The 19,654-nt window shown below is 68.4% G+C and overlaps 1 protein-coding gene across 2 annotated transcripts; it reads right to left on the reverse strand.

The window, feature by feature from the left end:
• Nucleotides 1–291: 291 nt before the first annotated feature.
• On the reverse strand, nt 292–18,645 carry DMPK (DM1 protein kinase). 2 transcript variants are annotated; one of them, XM_082299619.1, is made up of 15 exons: nt 18,372–18,645; nt 15,687–15,778; nt 15,486–15,569; nt 13,422–13,517; nt 12,206–12,354; nt 11,316–11,409; nt 10,228–10,428; nt 9,005–9,373; nt 6,901–6,986; nt 6,028–6,712; nt 4,680–4,846; nt 3,638–3,735; nt 2,936–2,979; nt 2,756–2,821; nt 292–1,070 (listed from the first exon to the last, which is right to left on the reverse strand). In XM_082299619.1, the coding sequence occupies exons 1-15, from the start codon at nt 18,595–18,597 to the stop codon at nt 981–983; spliced, it is 2,547 nt and encodes an 848-aa protein (XP_082155745.1). In that variant the 5' UTR covers nt 18,598–18,645; the 3' UTR covers nt 292–980. The 2 variants fall into 2 exon arrangements, with proteins under 2 accessions (XP_082155745.1, XP_082155746.1); XM_082299620.1 differs by lacking the exon at nt 2,756–2,821.
• Nucleotides 18,646–19,654: the final 1,009 nt, after the last annotated feature.

Raw genomic sequence — 19,654 nt, forward strand, 5'->3', positions numbered from 1 at the left:
ACTGGGCACACGCCGGGTGGCACTTGGGGACAGAACGGGGACACGTGGGGTGGCACTTGGGGACAGTTTGGTGACACGGGAGACAGTCCAGGGACACAGGGCACAACCTGGCGACACCGGGATGGCACAGGGACAGCTTGGGGACACGGGGGGTGGCACTGGCGACAGTTTGGGGGCACAATTGGTGGCACTTGGGGACAGTTTGGGACCGCGGGGGTGGCACAGGGGGACACGGGGACAGCTTGGGGACACGGGGGTGGCACAGAGGGGACAATTTGGGGACACGGGGGGTGGCAGAAACACAACTTTATTCTCGCCCCTCCCCCCCCCCCCCGAGAGGCGTCACAAACGGGGGGGGGGGGGGGAATCAATTTGGGGAGGGGGCGACCCCTGGGTGGCGGGAAATGAAGGGGGGCGACCCCCGGGGGGGTCAATTTGGGGAGGGGGCGACCCCTGGGTGGCGGGAAATGAAGGGAGGCGACCCCCGCGGGGGTCAATTTGGGGAGGGGGCGACCCCCGGGAGGTCCAATTTTGGGGGGGGGGGGCATAAATAAGGGGAGGGGTCTTTAGTGCAAACGTCCCTACGAATAAATTACTAATGGGGGACGGCGGGGGGGAGGGAGGGGCCCCCCACCCCTTTTTTGGGGGGGGTCGCGTCCCGCTGCCCCTCGGGGAGGGTCATGGGGGCACCGGGGAGACCCCTCCCCAAATTATTTGGGGGGTAGGGGTGGGAGGAAAGGGTTGGCGACCCCCCCCACAAGGGGTGGAGTGGTTTGGGAGGGGGGGGGCGGAGGTGTTGGGGACCCCCTCCCCACGACCCCCGCCCCACAAAATTGGGGGGGGGGGGGTCTCTGTACGGGGAGGGGTCAAGTGCAAAGAAAGGGGAGGAGGAGGGGACACTTCGGGGACACTTCGGGGACACTTTGGGGACACTTTGGGGACACTTCGGGGACACTTTGGGGACACCCCCGGCCCCCGAATTAAGGGGGGGTCCCGGGGGGCGCGGGCGGGGGGCGCAGGCCGGCGGCGCAGAGCAGCAGACAGTCCTTGGTGGCACCGGCGTGTGGCACCTGGGGACAGCGACACGGGTCAGGGCGCGCGGGGGTGGCATTGTCACCACCCCCCACCCTCCCAGGTCCCCTCCGGATGGTGGCACCGCCCCTCCCCCTCCCCTCCCCGGTTGTTGGGGACATTCGGGGTTGGGGGACACGGGGGTGGCACTGCCCCAGGAGGGAGGTGACAAAGCGCCGAGGGTGGCAGTGCCAGCTGTGGGTGACAGTGACCAGAGTGGCCCGGCTCTGTCCGGGGTTGGTGGCCCAGGCCGGGGAGGTGGCCCTGGGGACATGGGGTGAGGGTGGCGGTGACAGGGGGTGGCAGTGACAGGGGGTGGCGGTGACAGGGGGTGGCAGTGACAGGGGGTGGGTGGCCTTGGGGACATGGCCAGAGGTGGCGGTGGGTGGCAGTGCCAGGGGCAGCGATGGCCGGGGGGGACGGGGGTGGGGGTGGCAGGGGGTGGCAGGGGGTGACAATGACAGGGGTGGCAGGGGGTGGCAGGGGGTGACAGTGACAGGGGGTGACAGTGACAGGGGTGGCAGTGGCAGGGGGTGGCAGGGGATGGCAGGAGGTGGCAGGGGGTGACAGTGACAGGGGTGGCAGTGGCAGAGGCTGGCAGGGGGTGGCAGTGGCAGAGGCTGGCAGGGGGTGACAGTGAGGTGGCAGGAGGTGGCAGGGGGTGACAGTGGCAGTGGCAGTGGCAGGAGGTGGCAGGGGGTGACAGTGACAGGGGTGGCAGTGGCAGGGGGTGACAGTGAGGTGGCAGGGGGTGACGGTGACAGTGGCAGTGGCAGGGGGTGGCAGGGGGTGACAATGACAGGAGTGGCAGGGGGTGACAGTGACACGGGTGGCAGTGGCAGGGCTGGCAGGGGGTGACAGTGAGGTGGCAGGAGGTGGCAGGGGGTGACAGTGACAGTGGCAGTGGCAGGGCTGGCAGGGGGTGACAGTGAGGTGGCAGGAGGTGGCAGGGGGTGACAGTGACGGGGGTGGCAGTGGCAGGGCTGGCAGGGGGTGACAGTGAGGTGGCAGGGGGTGACAGTGGCAGTGACAGGAGGTGGCAGGGGGTGACAATGACAGGGGTGGCAGTGGCAGGGGGTGACAGTGACACGGGTGGCAGTGGCAGGGCTGGCAGGGGGTGACAGTGAGGTGGCAGGGGGTGACAGTGACAGTGGCAGTGGCAGGGGGTGGCAGGGGGTGACAGTGAGGTGGCAGGGGGTGACAGTGGCAGTGGCAGGAGGTGGCAGGGGGTGACAATGACAGGGGTGGCAGTGGCAGGGGGTGACAGTGACAGGGGTGGCAGGGGGTGGCAGGAGGTGACAGTGACGGGGGGTGATGGTCACGGGGGTGGCAGTGGCTGAGGCTGGCGGGGGGTGATGGTGACAGTGGCAGTGACGGGGTGGCAGTGGCAGGGGATGGCTGGAGGTGGCAGGGGGTGACAGTGACAGTGGCAGGGGGTGACAAGAGCTGGCAGTGGCAGGGGGTGGCAGTGACGGGGTGGCAGTGACGGGGTGGCAGAGGTGACAGTGGCAGGAGGTGGCAGGGGGTGACAAGAGCTGGCAGTGGCAGGGGGTGACAGTGGCAGTGGCAGGGGTTGGCAGGGGGTGACAGGGGGTGACAGTGGCAGTGGCAGGGGTTGGCAGGAGGTGACAGTGACGGTGGCAGGGGGTGACACAGGTGACACAGGTGACACAGCCCCACGTACCCGGGCCCAGAGCAGCAGGTGCCGGGACAGGGGCAGCCCCAGGGGGGAGCGGAAAAGCCGGGGGGGCTGCGGAGAGAGCACAGAGCGTCAGCCCCCCCCCCCAAAAAAAAAAAAAACCCAAAATCACCCCAAAACCCCCCTCAAAATCACCCCAAAAAAAACCCAAAAATCCCCCCTTACCTCCGTGAGGGGGGCCGCGATGGGGGGGGGCTGCCCCGAGCCTCCTGCAAGGGAAATTTTGGGGGGGGTCGGGTCAGATTTGGACCCTCCCCAAATATTGGGGACTCCCCCCGTCCATTTAGGGGTTCCCTCCCAGCCCCAAATTTGGGGAGGGGACAATGTCCTGTCTCCCCCCACCCCAAAACACCCCCAAAATATTTTGGGGAGGGGGTGAGACCCCCGGAGGAAGGGGGAGCCCGGGGGGACCCGAGGGATTTTGGGGGGGGTCTGGGGGATTTTGGGGACATTCCCGGGGTATCCCCAAGGATTTTGGGGGGGGGGGGTCAGGGTGGGTTAGGGACATTCCCAAGGGGGTCTGGGGGATTTTGGGGACATTCCCGGGGTGTCCCCAAGGATTTTGGGGGGGTCCGAGGGGGGGGTCCGGGACATTCGCAGGGGGGTCACTGGGATTTTGGGGACATTCCCGGGGGGGTCTGGGGGATTTTGGGGACATTCCCGGGGTGTCCCCAAGGATTTTGGGGGGGTCCGGGTGGGGTCAGGGACATTCCCAGGGGGGTCTGGGGGATTCTGGGGACATTCCCGGGGTGTCCCCAAGGATTTTGGGGGGGTCCGAGGGGGGGGTCCGGGACATTCTCAGGGGGGTCACTGGGATTTTGGGGACATTCCCGAGGTGTCCCCAAGGATTTTGGGGGGGGTCCTTGCCTTGCGGCGGGGGGGGGCCGGGCCCGGGGGGGTCACTCTGCAGCCGCCGCAGTTTCGCTTCCAGTTCCAGGTTGCGGCTCTCGGCCTCCTGCAGGCGCCTGGGGGAGGGGACAGTTGGGGACACCCCCGGGGACACCCCCGGGGACACCCCCGGGACCCTTCCCCCCCCCTCGGTCCCCGTTCTCTCCTGCCCCGCGGCGTCATTGTCGCCGCAGTGTTTGGGGACATCGAGGGCACCGGTGTCACCCTCCCCGGTACCCAGTGCCACCCACGCCGCCCGCTGTCACCTCCCCGGTGTCCTCTGTCCCCCACAGACCCGGGGTCACTTCGCTGTCCCCTCTCGGTCCCTTTGTCCCCTCCCGGTCCGGGTGTCCCCGCGGTGTCCCCGCAGTCCCCTCTCGGTCCCGTTGTCCCCTCCCGGTCCCGCTGTCCCCGCGGTGTCCCCGCTGTCCCCTCTCGGTCCCGTTGTCCCCTCCCGGTCCCTCTGTCCCCTCCCGGTCCCTCTGTCCCTTCCCGGTCCCGCTGTCCCCGCGCTGTCCCCGTTGTCCCCTCCCGGTCCCTCTGTCCCCTCCCGGTCCCGCTGTCCCCGCGGTGTCCCCGCGGTGTCCCCACTGTCCCCTCCCGGTCCCGTTGTTTCCCCGCTGTCCCCTCCCGATCCCTCTGTCCCCTCCCGGTCCCGCTGTCCCCGCGGTGTCCCCGCGGTGTCCCCACTGTCCCCTCCCGGTCCCGTTGTTTCCCCACTGTCCCCTCCCGGTCCCTCTGTCCCCTCCCGGTCCCGCTGTCCCCGCTGTCCCCTCCCGGTCCCGCTGTCCCCGCGGTGTCCCCGCTGTCCCCTCCCGGTCCCTCTGTCCCCTCCCGGTCCCGCTGTCCCCGCTGTCCCCTCCCGGTCCCGCTGTCCCCGCGGTGTCCCCGCTGTCCCCTCCCGGTCCCTCTGTCCCCTCCCGGTCCCGCTGTCCCCGCTGTCCCCTCCCGGTCCCGCTGTCCCCGCGGTGTCCCCGCTGTCCCCTCCCGGTCCCGCTGTCCCCGCTGTCCCCTCCCGTACCGGGCCAGCCCCTGCCCCGCCGCCCGCAGCTTCCCGAGCTCCCGCTCCAGCGCCTCCCGCCCGCGCCGCTCCTCCGCCAGCGCCTCCCGCAGCTCCGGCACCGACACCGGGACAGGGACCGGCACCGGCTCCGGGACCGCCGGGACCGCCGGGACCGCCGGCGCCACCTGCGGGAACCGCGTCTGCCTGGGGACACCCGGGAGCACCGGGATCGGGATCCCCCCGAACCGGGCACTGACCCCTCCCGGGATTCGGGATCCCCCCGAACCGGGCACTGACACCCCCGGGACCACCGGGATCCCCCGAACCAGGCACTGACACCTCCCGGGAGCACCGGGATCCCCCCGAACCGGGCACTGACACCCCCGGACCACCGGGATCCCCCCGAACCGGGCACTGACACCCCCGGGAGCACCGGGATCCCCCCGAACCGGGCACTGACACCCCCCGGACCACCGGGATCCCCCCGAACCGGGCACTGACACCCCCGGGACCACCGGGATCCCCCGAACCGGGCACTGACACCTCCCGGGAGCACCGGGATCCCCCCGAACCGGGCACTGACACCCCCCGGACCACCGGGATCCCCCCGAACCGGGCACTGACACCCCCGGGAGCACCGGGATCCCCCGAACCGGGCACTGACACCCCCGGGAGCACCGGGATCCCCCCGAACCGGGCACTGACACCCCGGGAGCACCGGGATCCCCCGAACCGGGCACTGACACCCCGGGAGCACCGGGATCCCCCCGAACCGGGCACTGACCCCTCCCGGGACCACCGGGATCCCCCGAACCGGGCACTGACCCCTCCCGGGACCACCGGGATCCCCCCGAACCGGGCACTGACAACCCCGGGACCACCGGGATCCCCCCGAACCGGGCACTGACCCCTCCCGGGAGCACCGGGATCCCCCGAACCGGGCACTGACACCCCCCGGGAGCACCGGGATCCCCCCGAACCGGGCACTGACCCCTCCCGGGACCACCGGGATCCCCCCGAACCGGGCACTGACCCCTCCCGGGATCACCGGGATCCCCCGAACCGGGCACTGACCCCTCCCGGGACCACCGGGATCCCCCCGAACCGGGTACTGACCCCTCCCGGGACCACCGGGATCCCCCCGAACCGGGCACTGACCCCTCCCGGGACCACCGGGATCCCCCCGAACCGGGCACTGACCCCTCCCGGGACCACCGGGATCCCCCCGAACCGGGCACTGACCCCTCCCGGGAGCACCGGGATCCCCCCGAACCGGGCACGGACCCCTCCCGGGACCACCGGGATCCCCCCGAACCGGGCACTGACACCTCCCGGGACCCCCCCAAATCCTCCCCCCCCCACTTACCGGCGATGCCCGGGGGGGCTCCGTGCCCGGGGGGGCTTCGCTGCCCGGGGGGGGCGTCCTCGGGGGGGCCCCCTGGGCCGGGGGGGGGCCCTTGGGGGCGGTGGGGGGGGCCTGGGGTGGGGGCGCCGCATTTTGGGAGGGGGCGGCCGTGGGTGGGGGGGTCCTTTGGGGTGCAGGGACCCCTTTTTGGGGTGGGGGCCCCGCAGGTTGCGGGAGAGGGGCTTTGGGTGGGGGATGGGATTCTTGGGGGGGTCCCCCCTTGGGGGTGGGGGGCTCTTTTTGGGGGGGTGTTCCCGTGGGTGGGGGGGGGCCTTTTTGGGGGGGAGGTCCCGTGAGTTCAGAGGTGCCCGTGGGTGGGGGGGGCTCTTCTTGAGGGGGGGGGGCGCTCTGGGATGGGGGGACCCCCGGGGCTGGGGGGGGTCCGGTGGATGGGGGGACCCCCGGGGCTGGGGGGGGTCCGGTGGTCGGGGGGACCCCCGAGGGTGGGGGGGGTCCGGTGGTCGGGGGGACCCCCGGGGGTGGGGGCGTCCCCCTGCGCGGGGGGGTCGCTATGGCCAGGGGGGTGCCGGTGCCCAGGGGGGTCCCCGACTCGGGGGGGGTCCCCCACTCCCCCTCCAGCTCCATGGCCGCGTCCTGGTCCCACTCCTCATCCTCCTCTTCCTCCTCCTCCTCTTCCTCCTCCTCCCTAAAACCGGGGTGGGGGCACACGGGGAATGAGGGGGGGGGGGGAAGGGGGTTTCACCCCCCCCCGCCCCAATGCAAGGACCCCCAGCCCCCCCCCCCACTGCACCCCCTTTGTCCCCACCCCCACCCCACCGCCCCCAGACCCCCCCCCAGACCCTCCCGAGCCCCCCCGGACGCCCCCAGACTCACTCGGGGTCCCCGCGGGCGTACGAGTACCCCACAAACGGGAGGTGCAGCCCCAGCTCGGGGGGGTCCCCCGGCTCCCCCAGCAGCTCCTGGAGGGGGGGGGGACACGTTAAATATGGGGAGGGGGCGGCTGGGGGGATTTTGGGGGGTCCCAAGTGATCCCATTTTGGGGGGGTCCCATGGGGGGTGGTGTGGAAAAGGGGTCCCGGGAGGGGGGGGATGGAGTTGGGGGTCCATGGGGGGGTCCCTGGAATTCGGGGTTCCATGAGGGGGTCCTGGGGGGTCCTTGGAGTTGGGGGGTCCATGGGGGGGGTCCCTGGAGTTGGGGGGTCCATGGGGGGGGTCCCGGGGGGGTCCCGAGGTGGGGATCCCATTATGGGGGGGTCTCTCATGAGGGGGATCCTGGGATAGGGAAATGCGGTGCTGGGGGGGGGGGGGTCCCGAGGGTTATCCCGGGTTTATCCCGGGTTTATCCCGGGGGTCTCTCAGGGCTATCTCCGGTTTATCCCGGGGGTCTCTCAGGGCTATCTCCGGTTTATCCCGGGGGTCTCCCAGGGCGATCCCGGCTCTCTCCTGGTGCTCTCCCGGTTCTATCCCGTCTCTCTCTCCCGTCTCTCTCCCAGCTTTATCCCGGTTCTATCCCGTCTCTCTCCCGTCTCTCTCCCGGCTTTATCCCGTCTCTCTCCCGTCTCTCTCCCAGCTTTATCCCGCCTCTCTCCCGGCTTTATCCCGCCTCTCTCCCGGCTTTATCCCGCTTCTATCCCGTCTCTCTCTCCCGTCTCTCTCCCGTCTCTCTCCCAGCTTTATCCCGGTTTTATCCCGTCTCTCTCCCGTCTCTCTCCCAGCTTTATCCCGGTTCTATCCCGTCTCTCTCCCGTCTCTCTCCCGTCTCTCTCCCGTCTCTCTCCCAGCTTCATCCCAGTTCTATCCCGTCTCTCTCCCGTCTCTCTCCCGCCTCTCTCCCAGCTTTATCCCGGTTCTATCCCGTCTCTCTCTCCCGTCCCGTCTCTCTCTCCCGTCTCTCTCCCAGCTTTATCCCGGTTCTATCCCGCCTCTCTCCCGGCTTTATCCCGCTTCTCTCCCGTCTCTCTCTCCCGTCTCTCTCCCAGCTTTATCCCCGTTCTATCCCGTCTCTCTCTCCCGCCTCTCTCCCGGGTTTATCCCGGTTCTATCCCGTCTCTCTCCCGTCTCTCTCCCGTCTCTCTCCCGTCTCTCTCCCGGTTCACTCCCATCCCTCTCCCATCTCTCTCCCGTCTCTCTCCCGGCTTTATCCCGGTTCTATCCCGTCTCTCTCCCGGCTTTATCCCGCTTCTATCCCGTCTCTCTCCCATCTCTCTCCCGTCTCTCTCCCAGCTTTATCCCGTCTCTCTCCCGTCTCTCTCCCAGCTTCATCCCAGTTCTATCCCGTCTCTCTCCCGTCTCTCTCCCGCCTCTCTCCCAGCTTTATCCCGGTTCTATCCAGTCTCTCTCTCCCGTCCCGTCTCTCTCTCCCGTCTCTCTCCCAGGTTTATCCCGGTTTTATCCCGTCTCTCTCTCCCGTCTCTCTCCCAGGTTTATCCCGGTTTTATCCCGTCTCTCTCTCCCGTCTCTCTCCCAGCTTTATCCCGTCTCTCTCCCGTCTCTCTCCCGCCTCTCTCCCGGCTTTATCCCGCTTCTCTCCCGTCTCTCTCTCCCATCTCTCTCCCGTCTCTCTCCCATCTCTCTCCCAGCTTCATCCCAGTTCTATCCCGTCTCTCTCCCGTCTCTCTCCCAGCTTTATCCCGGTTCTATCCCGCCTCTCTCCCAGCTTTATCCCGTCTCTCTCCCGTCTCTCTCCCAGCTTTATCCCGGTTCTATCCCGTCTCTCTCCCATCTCTCTCCCATCTCTCTCCCAGCTTCATCCCAGTTCTATCCCGTCTCTCTCCCGTCTCTCTCCCAGCTTTATCCCGTCTCTCTCCCGTCTCTCTCCCAGCTTTATCCCGGTTCTATCCCGTCTCTCTCCCATCTCTCTCCCGTCTCTCTCCCAGCTTTATCCCGGTTCTATCCCGCCTCTCTCCCGGTTCTATCCCGCCTCTCTCCCGGTTCTATCCCGCCTCTATCCCGTCTCTCTCTCTCTCTCCCCGCGCACCTGCTGGCTCAGGCAATCGTCCAGCACGTCGAAGTTGGAGGTGTCGGCGGCCCCGCGGGCGCTGGGGGCGAAGGGCGCTCGCTGCCTCCGGAGCGCGGCCCAGCGCAGCCCCGCGAACAGCGGCAGAGCGCGGAAGTCGCGCGCGCCCCCGCGGCCCAGGCGCGCTCCCGGCGCGCACAGCAGGCCCCGCACGAGCGCGCGCGCCGCCGCCGGCACCCCCCGCCCCCGGGGGCGCGCTCCCGCCCGGGGGGGGCCGGCCCCGCCGCGGGACCCCTCCTCATCCTCGCGGGACCCCTCCTCATCCTCGCGGGACCCCTCCTCATCCTCGTCCTCGCCTTCCTCGTCGTCCTCGGGAAGGTGCAGGTGGTCCTGGGGGGGGGGGGGGGAAGGGAGGAGGGGAGGGGGTTGGAGACCCCCCCCCCCCCCCAGTGCATCCCAGTGACTCCCAGTGACTGCCCAGTGACTCCCAGTGACTGCCCAGTGCTCCCCCAGTGCATCCCAGTGACTCCCAGTGACTGCCCAGTGACTCCCAGTGACTCCTCAGTGCATCCCAGTGACTCCCAGTGACTGCCCAGTGCATCCCAGTGACTCCCAGTGCATCCCAGTGCCCCCCCAGTGCCCCCCAGTGCATCCCAGTGCTCCCCCAGTGTATCCCAGTGCCCCCCAGTGACTCCCAGTGCATCCCCAGTGCATCCCAGTGACTGCCCAGTGACTCCCAGTGCGTCCCAGTGACTCCCAGTGCATCCCAGTGCCCCCCCAGTGCATCCCCAGCGACTCCCAGTGCCCCCCAGTGACTCCCAGTGCATCCCAGTGCTCCCCCAGTGCATCCCAGTGACTCCCAGTGCATCCCCCAGTGCATCCCAGTGCATCCTCAGTGCCCTACCAGTGACTCCCAGTGCATCCCCCAGTGTATCCCAGTGCATCCCAGTGCATCCTCAGTGCACCCCCAGTGACTCCCAGTGCATTCCCCGTGACCCCCCAGTACATCCCAGAGCATCCCAGTGCATCCCAGAGCCTCCCAGTGCATCCCAGTGCCCCCCCAGTGCATCCCAGTGACTCCCAGTGCCCTCCAGTGCCCCCCCAGTGACTCCCAGCACCTCCCAGTCCCTCCCAGTACCCTCCTAGTCCCTCCCAGTGCCCTCCCAGTGCCCTCCCAGCGCCTCCCAGTGCCCTCCCAGCACCTCCCAGCGCCTCCCAGTCCCTCCCAGTCCCTCCCAGCGCACCTGGAAGTGCAGGATCTTGGCGTAGGTCTCGAGGACGGTGTCGGCGAAGAACGGGGGGCGGCCGAAGAACATCTCGTAGGCCAGGACCCCCAGCGCCCACCAGTCACACTCGGGGCCGTAGGAGCGCGAGGGGTCCTCGACCGCCAGCAGCATCTCGGGGGACAGATAGTCCGGGGTCCCCACGGCCACCGCCGAGCGCACCTGGGGACGTGGGGGACACTGGGGATACTGGGGATACTGGGGATACTGGGGATACTGGGGCCACTGGGGACATTGGGGATACTGGGGATACTGGGGACAGATAGTCCGGGGTCCCCACGGCCACCGCCGAGCGCACCTGGGGACGTGGGGGACACTGGGGATACTGGGGACACTGGGGATACTGGGGATACTGGGGATACTGGGGACACTGGGGATACTGGGGATACTGGGGACATTGGGGACACTGGGGATACTGGGGGGATACTGGGGACAGATAGTCCAGGGTCCCCACGGCCACCACCGAGCGCACCTGGGGACATGGGGGACACTGGGGATACTGGGGATACTGGGGATACTGGGGACATGGGGGATACTGGGGATACTGGGGATACTGGGGACACTGGGGACAGATAGTCCAGGGTCCCCACGGCCACCACCGAGCGCACCTGGGGACGTGGGGGATACTGGGGATACTGGGGATACTGGGGACATGGGGGATACTGGGGATACTGGGGATATGGGGACACTGGGGACACTGGGGACACTGGGGATACTGGGGATACTGGGGGGACACTGGGGACACTGGGGGGACACTGGGGACACTGGGGACGTTGAGGGGACACTGGGGACACTGGGGGCACTGGGGACATTGTGGGGTCACTGGGGCCAGGGGGGTTCTCCAGGTGGTCACAGCGTGCAGCTGTGTCCCCCCGCTGTCCCCCCAGTGTCCCCCCGCTGTCCCCCCGCTGTCCCCTCAGTGTCCCCCTGCTGTCCCCCCGGTGTCCCCCCGGTGTCCCCTCAGTGTCCCCCCAGTGTCCCCCCGCTGTCCCCTCAGTGTCCCCCCGCTGTCCCCCCGGTGTCCCCCCCGTGTCCCCGGTGTCACTCACGGTGCCATCAGGCCCCAGGCGCAGGCAGGACCCGAAGTCCCCAAGCCGGACGTGTCCCCAGCGGTCCAGCAGGATGTTGTCGGGTTTGATGTCCCTAAAGGTGGGGGTGGCCTTTGTCACCTCCCCTGTCATGGTCCCCACACCACCTTCCCCCCTCCCCCAATCCCTCCTGTTGTCCTGGGTGTCCCCTGTCCCTCCATGTCCCTCCCATGTCCCCCTGTCCCTGTGTCCCCCCATGTCCCCGTGTCCCCCCAATGTCCCCGTGTCCCTGTGTCCCTGTGTCCCCCCATGTCCCCATGTCCCCGTGTCCCCCCATGTCCCCATGTCCCCCCTGATGTCCCCCCATGTCCCCGTGTCCCCCCATGTCCCCATATCCCCCCTGATGTCCCCCCATGTCCCCATGTCCCCCCATGTCCCCATGTCCCCGTGTCCCCATGTCCCCGTGTCCCCCCATGTCCCCGTGTCCCTCCCCATGTCCCCGTGTCCCCCCATGTCCCCGTGTCCCCATGTCTCCATGTCCCCATGTCCCCTGTCCCCATGTCCCCTGTCCCCCTGTCCCCATGTCCCCGTGTCCCTGTGTCCCCCCATGTCCCCGTGTCCCCGTGTCCCCCCATGTCCCCGTGTCCCCATGTCTCCATGTCCCCATGTCCCCCTGTCCCCATGTCCCCGTGTCCCCGTGTCCCCGTGTCCCCCCATGTCCCCGTGTCCCCATGTCTCCATGTCCCCATGTCCCCCTGTCCCCATGTCCCCGTGTTCCCGTGTCCCTGTGTCCCCCCATGTCCCCGTGTCCCTGTGTCCCTCCCATGTCCCCCTGTCCCCCTGTCCCCGTGTCCCTGTGTCCCCATGTCCCCCCTGATGTCCCCCCATGTCCCCGTGTCCCCATGTCCCACCGGTGGACGTAGCCGAGGCGGTGGACGGAGTCGATGGCCATGACGAGCTCGGCCAGGTAGAAGCGGGCCATGGCCAGCGGCAGCCGGTCCCCGAACTTGCTGAGCAGGGTCAGGAGGTCGCCCCCGATGTAGTACTCCATGACCAGGTACTGCGGGGACAGGGACAGCTGGGGACACGGCCCGGGACGGCCTGGGGACAGGGGGATGGCACAGGGACAGGGACAGCTGGGGGCACAGCCTGGGGACACGGGGATGGCATGGGGACATGGGGATGGCACAGAGGACAGGGACAGCTGGGGACACGGCCTGGGGACACGGGGATGGCATGGGGACATGGGGATGGCATGGGGACATGGGGATGGCACAGGGACAGGGACAGGGACAGCTGGGGACACAGCCTGGGGGACACGGGGATGGCACAGGGACATGGGGATGGCACAGGGACAGCTGGGGACACGGCCTGGGGACACGGGGATGGCATGGGGACATGGGGATGGCACAGGGACAGCTGGGGACACGGGGATGGCATGGGGACATGGGGATGGCACAGGGGACAGCTGGGGACACAGCCTGGGAAGGTCTGGGGACACGGGGATGGCCTGGGGACATGGGGATGGCACAGGGGACAGCTGGGGACACAGCCTGGGAAGGTCTGGGGACACGGGGATGGCATGGGGACACAGGGATGGCACAGGGACATGAGGATGGCACAGGGACACGGGAATGGCATGGGGACACGGGGATGGCACAGGGACAGCTGGGGACACAGCCTGGGGACACGGGGATGGCATGGGGACATGGGGATGGCACGGGGACAGATGGAGACACAGCCTGGGAAGGTCTGGGGACATGGGGATGGCATGGGGACATGGGACAGCTTGGGGACCCAGGGACAGCTGGGGACACGGGGATGGCACGGGGACACAGGACAGCTTAGGGACATGGGACAACTCGGGGATACAGGGTTGGCATGGGGACATGGGGACATGATTTGGGGACAGGGGGACATGAGTTGGGGACATTGCCATGACACGGGGCTCCCATGTGACAGGGAGCGGGGAGGTGACGGTGGTGTCCCCGTGGGGACGTGACAGGGGGGCAGGGGAGGTGACACCGCTGTCCCCGTGGGGAGGTGACAGGGGGGCAGGGGAGGTGACAGCGGTGTCCCCACGGGGAGGTGACAGGGGGCCGGGGGAGGGGATCGCTGTCCCCTCACCAGGCACTGCGGGTCCTGGAAGGCGAAGTGCAGCCGGGTGATCCAGCGCCGGTCCCCCCGCGCCAGCACGTCCCGCTCCTCGCGGAAACACGACACCTGGCGACAGCGACACGGGTGGCACCTGCGGCCTGGCACGCGGGTGGCACCCCCGGGACACCGCAGTCCCGGCCACCCCGCCCTTGTCCCCGTCATCCCCTTGGGTGTCCCTTCCTCCGCGGCGCCATCCCCCTCCTCACATCCCCACAAGCCCCCAAAGTGTCCCCGAGTGTCCCCGAGTGTCCCTGAATGTCTCTGAGTGTCCCCGAGTGTCCCTGGGTGTCCCCAACTGTCCCCAACTGTCCCCGAGTGTCCCTGAATGTTTCCGAGTGTCCCTGGGAGTCCCCAAGTGTCCTCGAGTGTCCCTGAGCCTTCGCGAGTGTCCCCAAGTGTCCCTGGGTGTTCCCGCCTGTCCCCAAGTGTCCCTGGGTGTTCCCGAGTGTCTCCAAGTGTCCCCGAGTGTCCCCGAGTGTCCCTGAATGTCTCTGAGTGTCCCCGAGTGTCCCTGGGTGTCCCCAACTGTCCCCAACTGTCCCCGAGTGTCCCTGAATGTTTCCGAGTGTCCCTGGGAGTCCCCAAGTGTCCTCGAGTGTCCCTGAGCGTTCGCGAGTGTCCCCAAGTGTCCCTGGGTGTTCCCGCCTGTCCCCAAGTGTCCCTGAGTGTCCCCAAGTGTCCACGAGTGTCCCTGGGTGTCCCTGGCTGTCCCTGGGTGTCCCCGAGTGTCCGCGAGTGTCCCTGGGTGTCCCTGGGTGTCCCTGAGTGTCCCCAAGTGTCCCCGGGTGTCCCCGGGTGTCTCCAAGTGTCCCTGAGTGTCCCCGAGTGTCCCTGAGCGTTCGCGAGTGTCCCCAAGTGTCCCTGGGTGTCACTGGGTGTCCCCAAGTGTCCCCGAGTGTCCCCGAATGTCCCCAAGTGTCCCCGAGTGTCCCCGAGTGTCCCCGAGTGTCCCCAAATGTCCCCGAGTGTCCCTGAGCATTCGCAAGTGTCCCCAAGTGTCCCCGAGTGTCCCTGAGTGTCCCTGAGTGTCCCCAAGTGTCCACGAGTGTCCCCAAGTGTCCTCCAGTGTCTCTGAGTGTCCCTGAATGTCCACGAGTGTCCGCGAGTGTCCTCGGGTGTCCCCGCATGTCCCCAAGTGTCCCTGAGTGTCCCCGGGTGTCCCCAACTGTCCCCGAGTGTCCGCGAGTGTCTCCGAGCGTCCCTGGCTGTCCCTGAGTGTCCCCGAGTGTCCGCGAGTGTTCCCTGTGTGTCCCCAAGTGTCCCTGGGTGTCCCTGGGTGTCCCTGGGTGTCCCCAAGTGTCCCTGAATGTCCCCAAGTGTCCCAAAGTGTCCCAAAGTGTCCCCGGGTGTCCGCGAGTGTCCCTGAATGTCCCCAAGTGTCCCAGAGTGTCCCAAAGTGTCCCCAAGTGTCCCCGGGTGTCCACGAGTGTCCCTGAATGTCCCCAAGTGTCCGCGAATGTCCCTGGGTGTCCCAGGGTGTCCCCAAATGTCCCTGTGTGTCCCTGTGTGTCCCTGTGTGTCCCCAAGTGTCCCCGAGTGTCCCCGAGTGTCCCTGAGCGTTCGCGAGTGTCCCCAAGTGTCCCTGGGTGTCACTGGGTGTCCCCAAGTGTCCCTGTGTGTCCCTGGGTGTCCCCAAGTGTCCCTGGGTGTCACTGGGTGTCCCCAAGTGTCCCCAAGTGTCCCCAAGTGTCCCTGGGTGTCCCCAAGTGTCCCCAAGTGTCCCTGGGTGTCACTGGGTGTCCCCAAGTGTCCGTGAGTGTCCCCGAATGTCCCCAAGTGTCCGTGAGTGTCCCCGCCTGTCCCTAAGTGTCCCCAAGTGTCCTCCAGTGTCCCCAAGTGTCCCCAGGTGTCCCCAAGTGTCCCTGGGTGTCCCTGGGTGTCCCTGGGTGTCCCTGAGTGTCCCCCAGTGTCCCTGGGTGTCCCCAAGTGTCTCCAGGTATCTCCGAATATCCCCCAAAGTGTCCCCCCAAAGTGTCCCCCCCCAAAGTGTCCCCCCCAAGTGTCCCCCCAAAGTGTCCCCGCGTGTCCCCTGACCTCGCCTCGCCTCAGCATGTCCCACTTGTTCATGATCTTCATGGCGTAGATCTGCCCCGTCTCCTTCATCCTCACCACGGCCACCTGCGGGGTGGGCAGGGGGCGTCACCGGCGCTCTGCGTCACCCACCGGGACCCCAGGGTGTCCCCAGGGTGTCCCCAGCGTGTCCCCAGCGGTGTCACCCAGCGGTGTCACCCTGACCTCGCTGAAGGCGCCTCTCCCGATCACCTTCAGGATCTCGAAGTCGCCGCGCTGCAGCTGCAGCTCCTGGACACGAGCGGCCACCGGCTCGGCTGGGGGGGGGGCACCGGGGGCGGGTCAGCGGCCACCGGAGGGGGGGAGTGATAATTGGGGAGGGGGGGTGATAATTGGGGAAGGGGGGGATAATTGGGGAAGGGGGGAATAATTGGGGAAGGGGGGGATAATTGGGGAGGGGGGGTGATAATTGGGGAAGGGGGGGATAATTGGGGAAGGGGGGAATAATTGGGGAAGGGGGGGATAATTGGGTTTTTGGGGGGTTCGACCTCAAAATGAGGGGGTGGGGAGGGTTTGGGGGGGGGGTCTGGGGTTGGGGGGTGGGATTTAGGGGGGCTTGTGGGGGGGGCTGGAGGAGATGTGGGGTGGGGGTTGCGTTTTGGGGGGGGTGGAGGGAGAATCCCTGGGGATTTTTTGGGTGGGGGGCTTGAAGGGAGAATCCCAGGGAAATTTTGGGTGGGGAGGTTGAAGGGAGAATCCCCGGGAATTTTTTTGGGGCGGGGGGACTTGAAGGGAGAATCCCAGGGAATTTGGGGTGGCGGCCTTGAAGGGAGAATCCCAGGGCATTTTTTTTGGGTGGGGGCTTGAAGGGAGAATCCCAGGGAAATTTTTTTGGGGGGGGGGGGCTTGGAGGGAGAATCCCAGGGAATTTTTGGGTGGGGGGGTTGAAGGGAGAATCCCAGGGAATTTGGGGTGGGGGCTTTGAAGGGAGAATCCCAGGGAATTTTTGGGTGGGGGGGTTGAAGGGAGAATCCCAGGGAATTTTTTTTTGGGGGGGAGCTTGAAGGGAGAATCCCCGGGAATTTTTTTGGGTAGGGGGGCTTGGAGGGCGAATCCCCAGGAATTTTTTGGGGGGGTTTGAAGGGAGAATCCCCGGGAATTTTTTTGGGTATGGGGGGCTTGAAGGGCGAATCCCCGGGAATTTTTTTGGGTAGGGGGGGCTTGAAGAACGAATCCCCGGGAATTTTTGGGGTTGCGGTCCTTGAAGGGAAAATCCCCGGGAATTTTTTTTTTTTTTTTTGGGGGGGGGTGGGGGTGGGAATTTTTTTTGGGGGGGGGGGCGGAGGGAAATGAAGCGGGGGGGGGGAAGGAAGGGAGGGTTCCGGTGGGGTGGGGGAGGGGAGGGGACAGGGGGGGTGTGACAGTGCGGGGGGGTGTTGGGGGGGGGTTGTGACACCCTGGGTGCCGCGGGGGGGGGGCGGCCGCGCACCCGCAGCCCATTTATGGCCGCGCAGCGATCGCCGCCCGCGGGGGGGGGAACCGGGCCCGCCGTGCCCAGAAAAGGAGCGGCGCCGCCGGGCCCCCCCCCCACCCCCCGATCCCACCCGAACCCCCCTCCCAGACACCCCCCCCCCAAAAAATAAAAAAGGTCCGGACCTCCCCCTCCCCCCCCCCCCCCCGATGAGAGACCCCCCCCCACACACACCCAGATCCCATTGAGCCCCCCCCCCTCCGTGTGCAGGACCCCCCGGACCCCACCCCGAACCGGTACCGGAGCGGCCGTGCCTGAACGGTCCCGGTTCCGCCAGTCCGTGACACCCCCGGTTCCGAACCCCCCGGGCCTGGACACCCCCCCAGTCCCGAGCCCGGTTCCGAACCCCCCCGGGCCTGGACACCCCCCCCAGTCCCGAGCCCGGTTCCGAACCCCCTGGGCCCGGACACCCCCCCAGTCCCGAGCCCGGTTCCGAACCCCCCGGGCCCGGACACCCCCCCAGTCCCGAGCCCGGTTCCGAACCCCCCGGTCCCGGACACCTCCCCCAGTCCCGAGCCCGGTTCCGAACCCCCTGGGCCCGGACACCCCCCCCAGTCCCGAGCCCGGTTCCTCCCGGTTCCGAACCCCCCGGGCCCGGACACCCCCCCAGTCCGGAGCCCGGTTCCTCCCGGTTCCGAACCCTCTGGACCCGGACATCCCCAAATCCCGGACCCCCGGTCACACAGCACCCCCGGTACCGGACACGCCCGGTCCCGGACCCCTCAATCCCGAACCTCCCAGTCCCGGACCCCCCCCAGTCCCGAACCCCCCAATCTCGGTCCCCGACCCGTCAATCCCGAACCTCCCGTTCCTGGACCCCCCCAGGCCCGAACCCAGCGGTCCCGGATCCCCCAATCCCGGTCCCGGACCCCCCAATCCCGAACCTCCCGTTCCCGGACCCCCCCCCCAGTCCCGAACCCCTCCGGTCCCGAACGCCCCCGGTCTCGGACCCCTCGATCCCAAAATCCCCCCCCCAGTCCGAGCCCCCCGCTCCAGTCCCGGTACCGGTGCCGCCCCCAATCCGAGCCGCCAACTCCCGTCCCGGTCCCGGTGCCTCCCCCCATCCGAGCCCCCCCAATCCGAGCCCCCAACTCCCGTCCCGGTCCCGGTGCCCCCCCCTAATCCGAGCCCCCCCAATCCGAGCCCCCCCCCTAATCCGAGCCCCCAACTCCAGTCCCGGTCCCGGTGCCCCCCCCAATCCGAGCCCCCCCAATCCGAGCCCCCAACTCCCGTCCCGGTCCCGGTGCCCCCCCCCAATCCGAGCCCCCCCCTCCCGGTCCCGTTCCCCGTGCCCCCCCCAACCCCGACCCCCCCCAATCCGAGCCCCCCCCCTCCTCTCCCCTCCCGTCCCGCTCCCGGTTCCGGCGCGGCCGCGTTACCCCAGCTCAGAAAGTCCCGGACGTGTCTGTCGCTGTCGCTGTCGCTGTCGCCGTCTCTGTCGCCGCCGCCGCCGCCGGTCGGGCCGGGGGGGTCCCGGTTGTTGAGGCGGTGCCGCAGCCCCCCCGCCAGCCCCAGCAGCAGGTCCAGGAGGGTCTCGAGCCCCAGCGCCCCCCGGCCCAGCGCCAGCGCCCGCAGCCGCTCCCGCCGCCCCGGGGGCGCCGCCATCGCCCGGCCCGCACCGGGGAGGCTCCGCCGCCACCCGGGCACCGGGGCCGGGCCCGCCCGGGCACCTCCCCCCGCCCGGCTCCCGCCCCCACCGGGGGGAACGGAGGGAGGGAGGGGGGGGGGACGCGGCCCCGGAGGCACCTGCGGGGTTGGGGGGGAGACGGGGAAGGGTGGGGGGAACCCCCATGGGGTCGGGAAACCCAAAACCGGGACACCCAAACCGGCACCGGGACACCCAAACCGGCACCGGGACACCCAAAGCGGGACACCCAAACCGGCACCGGGACACCCAAACCGAGACAGGGACACCCAAACCGGGACACCCAAACCGGCACCGGGACACCCAAACCGGCACCGGGACACCCAAACCGGGACACCCAAACCGGCACCGGGACACCCAAACCGGGACACCCAAACCGGGACGCCCAAACCGGCACCGGGACACCCAAACCGGGACACCCAAACCGGGACACCCAAACCGGCACCGGGACACCCGAACCGGGACACCCAAACCGGCACCGGGACACCCAAAGCGGGACACCCAAACCGGGACGGGGACACCCAAACCGGGACACCCAAACCGGCACCGGGACACCCAAACCGGGACACCCAAACCGGCACCGGGACACCCAAACCGGGACACCCAAACCGGCATCGGGACACCCAAACCGGGACAGGGACACCCGAACCGGGACACCCAAACCGGGACACCCAAACCGGCACCGGGACACCCAAACCGGGACACCCAAACCGGCACCGGGACACCCAAACCGGCACCGAGACACCCAAACCGGGAGCAGGACACCCAAACCGGGACACCCAAACCCAAACCGGGACACCCAAACCGGGACACCCAAACCGGCACCGGGACACCCAAACCGGGACGGGGACACCCAAACCGGGACACCCAAACCGGCACCGGGACACCCAAACCGGGACACCCAAACCGGCACCGAGACACCCGAACCGGGAGCAGGACACCCAAACCGGGACAGGGACACCCAAACCGGGACACCCAAACCGGCACCGGGACACCCGAACCGGGACAGGGACACCC

Source organism: Coloeus monedula (genome assembly GCF_965178545.1).
Source record: "Coloeus monedula genome assembly, chromosome: 33".
NCBI classification, from domain to species: domain Eukaryota; kingdom Metazoa; phylum Chordata; class Aves; order Passeriformes; family Corvidae; genus Coloeus; species Coloeus monedula.